General features: G+C 29.3%; 1 protein-coding gene across 1 annotated transcript; it reads right to left on the bottom strand.

Annotated features, from left to right (window-relative positions):
* Nucleotides 1-2,201: 2,201 nt before the first annotated feature.
* LOC125198977 lies at nt 2,202-2,973 on the bottom strand. Its single transcript, XM_048097187.1, has one exon. It carries the CDS (start codon nt 2,929-2,931, stop codon nt 2,449-2,451), a length of 483 nt encoding a protein of 160 aa, XP_047953144.1. The 5' UTR covers nt 2,932-2,973; the 3' UTR covers nt 2,202-2,448.
* Nucleotides 2,974-4,917: the final 1,944 nt, after the last annotated feature.

A 4,917-nucleotide genomic window follows, 5' to 3' on the forward strand; every position in this document is an offset into this window, starting at 1 on the left:
TACAGTTTTTATAAGTTATTTAACTAATTATTGTTTATTGTTTTATATGTTTACTCACGGTTATTTTTTTTATCAACAAACGGTGGAGTTGAGAGGAGAGGCAAGCTTTCTAAGAAAGCCTAAATGATTATTCATCTGTAAGAAAACAAAAAAAAAATTACGTATATGTTTGAAGGTAAGCGGTCAATTGCTAACTAATTAGTAATCTCAAACTAAGACTAAATATTAGCCATTAGATTAGAAGATTTGAAATAATGTTATATAGATTATATTTTTAATTAAGAAAATTAATAAATAAAATTATAGGGTATTAATGTCAATTCCCTCTCATTAAAATCATCTTAAAACTTTAAATTTACGTAACTCTCCCGATTAAATTATTTTTTCGCAAAAAATATATCAAATTAAAGATAATTTTATAAGGATTCCAACGAGATCTCAATTGCATATGTTCCGACGACGTTCGGATGATGAAATTTGATATTTTTTATTTTAGTTTTCGTAAATGTTGATAACCAGATTTTTATCAACAATTACATCAAAAAATCTCAATAAAACCATTTAAATCTCAATAAAACCATTTAAAAATCTCAATAAAACCATGTTGATATTTTCTTGTACTAGTGTTGATATTCTTATGTTATATTGTTGATATTTGTAATACACTATGTTAATATAAAAAAATATTCACGAAAATTATCATATGATAACATAATGACAATATTGCCCTTTTGTTGATATTTTGTCTACTATTTATTGAGATTCGTAAGATTTAATCTCATCCACTCATTTTAAAATCTAAGGATGGAGACTTGGTCTTGATTTTGGATTAGGGTGCTATAAGCATTAGAATATGACCCAATTTTGGTACCTGATGCAATTTTCTTCCCAAAATGCCCTTTAAACAAATATATTTTCTCATTTATGTCATAGAGGGTATTTTGGGCAAACATAAAATTAGTACCAAAAGTGATATTATAATATCTTCTCTCATTCTCCTAATTCTTTATACTATTATAATTAATCAATATTAATATTAATTTTTATTTTTAATATCATTCAAATATATTTAAATATAACTATATTTATAATTATATTTAATTATTATTGTTATAATACTAAAAATTGATAGTAATTAATAAATAATTGTAGTATAATTATATAAATTATGAATCACATAATATTATATAATAATAATAATAATTATTATTATTATTATTATTATTATTTTACATTAAATTAGTAACTAATCAATATAGATTATTATTGTTATAATACTAAAAACTGATAGTAATTAATAAATAATTGTAGTATAATTATATAAATTATGAATCACATAATATTATGTAATAATTATAATTATTATTATTTTACATTAAATTAGTAATTAATCAATATAGATTATTATTGTTATAATACTAAAAACTGATAGTGATTAATAAATAATTGTAGTATAATTATATAAGTTATGAATCACATAATATTATGTAATAATAATTATTATTATTAATTTACATTAAATTAGTAACTAATCAATATAGCCTTAATAAAAATATAACATTGTGAATTGTATTTTTAGTTAGGTGTTTCAACCTTAAAATGAGTATAAAATAATTTAATAAAAAATATTCAATTGATTTAATTACTTTAAATAATTAATTTAATTAGGTATTTTGTTTTTTATTTATATTATGAATGCAATTAGATGTATGTATAAATCACTAAAAAGAAAGAAGAAAAAAGAAGGAAGAAGAAATATTTTACTAAGGAGAAAAAAAATAAAAGAAAGGAGGATAAAATACTAAAAAGAAAGAAGAAAATGAAGAAAATGAAGAAAAAAGAAAGAAGAAGAAACTAATGAAGAAAAAGAGAAATAAGAAAGGAAGAAAAAATAATCACATATTTGGTACTATTTAATGGAAATTTCCAAAAATATCCCCCATGAAAAAAAATCACATATTTGGTACCTAGGGTTATTTTTGCCACTGGGTACCAAAAACGATATAAAATAAATATCAGGTACCATTTATATGCGAAAGTGAAAGATCAAATACTATTTATATAATTCACTCTTATAATAAAAAAAAAACAAAAAGTTGATGTTCCTAAAAGCATTCAAACACTAGCCTATAGGCTGCTGAAGACCAAAACCGCGCCACAACCATTTACTCTATCACTTATACACGCATTGACATAATATATAGAGTATATAAAATCATCATTCATAGAAGGAAACGTATTACAAATAAATTATTTTGAAGATATTCAATCTTTAACATGTAATTTAACAATTTAATTGAAAAAATTAAATAACTAAAAATGCCTAAAACAAATTAATGAGTACTAATAGTATTCACTAAAAATAAAATAAATGTGCCCACCCAACTATATTCCATTTGCGTTACCCAACCGACTTTCTGCACGCCACGTCAGCGCAGATCGCAGGGGTCACGTGAGCGTCGCACCGTCCTTCAACAGGCTGTTCTGCGCCGGGATCGCCGCATACCGCGACGGAAAGTCTCGGAAAACTCCGTCGTCCTCGAATTGACCGTTTTGCCCCGGACCTTGATCAAAATTCAACGCGTAGCTACAAGGATCATACTGGAATTTCCCCGACTTCGGCCGCGCCGGCGCCTTGTTGAACCGCCTGATGAACGTCTTCCACTTCGGCCCCGCCACTAGCTCCGACCATTCCCTCACCTTCTTAAACGCCTCCACTCCATCGCTCCACCAACTCCGGTCTCCGGCGACGTCTTCGGTCTCCGATGTCGAAATTCGCTCCCAATTTTTGGTTTTGGGCGTGCCGTAGCAAGGGAAAGTCCAGATGCAGCAGCAACGGCGCAGGAAGAATGTAGATTCGTCGAAAGCGTCGGCTGAAACGTCGGATTTCCAGTCCGATTCCGGCGCGGCTGCCTGCAATTGCGACGCCATGAGAAGTCGATTCTCTCCCTCCCGCGAACAATAATGCGCTCTTCTACCTCACAAGTTTAGCGTTCTTCTTTTATAACGGGATTATATCAAGTGTTCGTTGAGAAGAGTCACCGGATACCGGGAATGCCGGTCAAAAGGTCTTCATTCTCACATAACGGGAATATTGGTCTTTGATTAAAGTCTAGATTACACCAGAGCAGTACTCCCTTCGTCCCAGATAATTCGGGTCACTTTGACCGGGTACGGGTTTTAAGAATTGTAATGAAAAATGGGTTGAAAAAGTTAGTGGTATGTGAGTCCTACCTTTATATATTAGTTTTATAATAAAATGTGAGTAGGAATGAGTTGGTGGAATATGAGATCCACTACCAAAAGTGGTAAAAGTGAAATTAGACAAATTATGTGGGACGGACAGAAATAGAAAAGTTGGACAAATTATTTGAGACGGAGGGAGTAATAAGTAGTAGGAGTAGTATATTCTTCACTTTTTATATATACTAGAGTTCTGTAATTTGATTTGTATTAGTACTAAATTTCAAATAGATTTCACATTTTCACCCCATAATATCATTACCCTTTATATGGAGTATATTTGAGTTCTGTACTTTGGTTTCTACTACCTATGTCTATCTTATAACTCGTGAGAAATAAATTATTATGCAGATAAAAACAAAACATCAGCTCTAGTAAAACAATTATATGGTCTAATAAGAATAGAATGCGAGACAACTTTGGAATATTTATAAGCATAGCCAATAAAACTATAGTACATTGATTATATAAATTTTGGCTTATTCATTAATCTTGAAAGTAAAGATTAAGTTCACTATTTTTAGATAGATTAATCTGATAGAGTAGAAATTCCCCAATCACGTGAAGACTATGAGCAAAATATCCATTCAAAAAACCCTTTTTTTTTCTTTTGTAAACATTAAAAGGTTGGGCTTGGGCGAGGTTAACCTTTTTTCACACTAAAAGGAGATATAGTTAACGTCATAATATAATTTTTAACAAATTAATGGTACCGGTTGGTGATTGTGATTTGAGAGCGTGGCTGGAGCCAACTAAGTCGGCGGCCAACGGTCTCGTTAGGTATGCCGACGTGGCGGAGGGCTCGATATAGAGCTGTACCAGATAATATAATCTCTTCAATTGAAAAATATACTTAATATAATATGATAATTTAATTTTGCGATTCAGTAGGTTTCACAATAATGAAGATTCTCTCTTTATATACATGAATAGCATATTCGTTTTTCTTGTTCACTTGACAACTGACAAACCTTAACTGTTTAAAATGGCTTATATAATCATATTTTATTTTTTTTTGCTTTTAGTTTCTTTTAATTGTTGGATCCACCGGGAAAGATTCTATTCCTACAATCATATCAATCCGGTGATTTTTTTTTATTAGTATATATAATATAAGTATAATGAACTACTTCCATATTTTGCAAGGGTAATAACTCATCTAGGGTGATAACTACTTCCATATTTTATAATGAACTACTACCAAAATATATCTCATGAAATAAAATTGAAAAAGCCCTTTATGAGTTCATCAATTAATCTCTTATTTCTTCAGCAATATTTCACTGTAGTACAATACAATATATATATATATAGGGTTTTGATCTATTAAGACCAGATTTAAATACAGAAACGCAGAACAAAGTCATACGTAGGGCATTTTTAGGTCATAGTTAGTTTATTTTTAGGTCATGCTAACAAAGCATGACCTAAAATGATCTTAATATGACATAAACCCAAATCTTATAATATGACCTAAAACTACTTAATTATGACCTTCCGTGTTTTGAGTTAATTATTGACCATTAGATTATCTAATCCTAGGGCCAAGATTTGGGCTGCATTTCTGGATTTAAATGCATTCTTATTTTGATCATCTCCGTATATAGGGTATATATATATATATATATATATATATATATATATATATATATATGGATCATCATTAATTATTTT

Source organism: Salvia hispanica, unplaced genomic scaffold (assembly GCF_023119035.1).
Source record: "Salvia hispanica cultivar TCC Black 2014 unplaced genomic scaffold, UniMelb_Shisp_WGS_1.0 HiC_scaffold_346, whole genome shotgun sequence".
NCBI classification, from domain to species: domain Eukaryota; kingdom Viridiplantae; phylum Streptophyta; class Magnoliopsida; order Lamiales; family Lamiaceae; genus Salvia; species Salvia hispanica.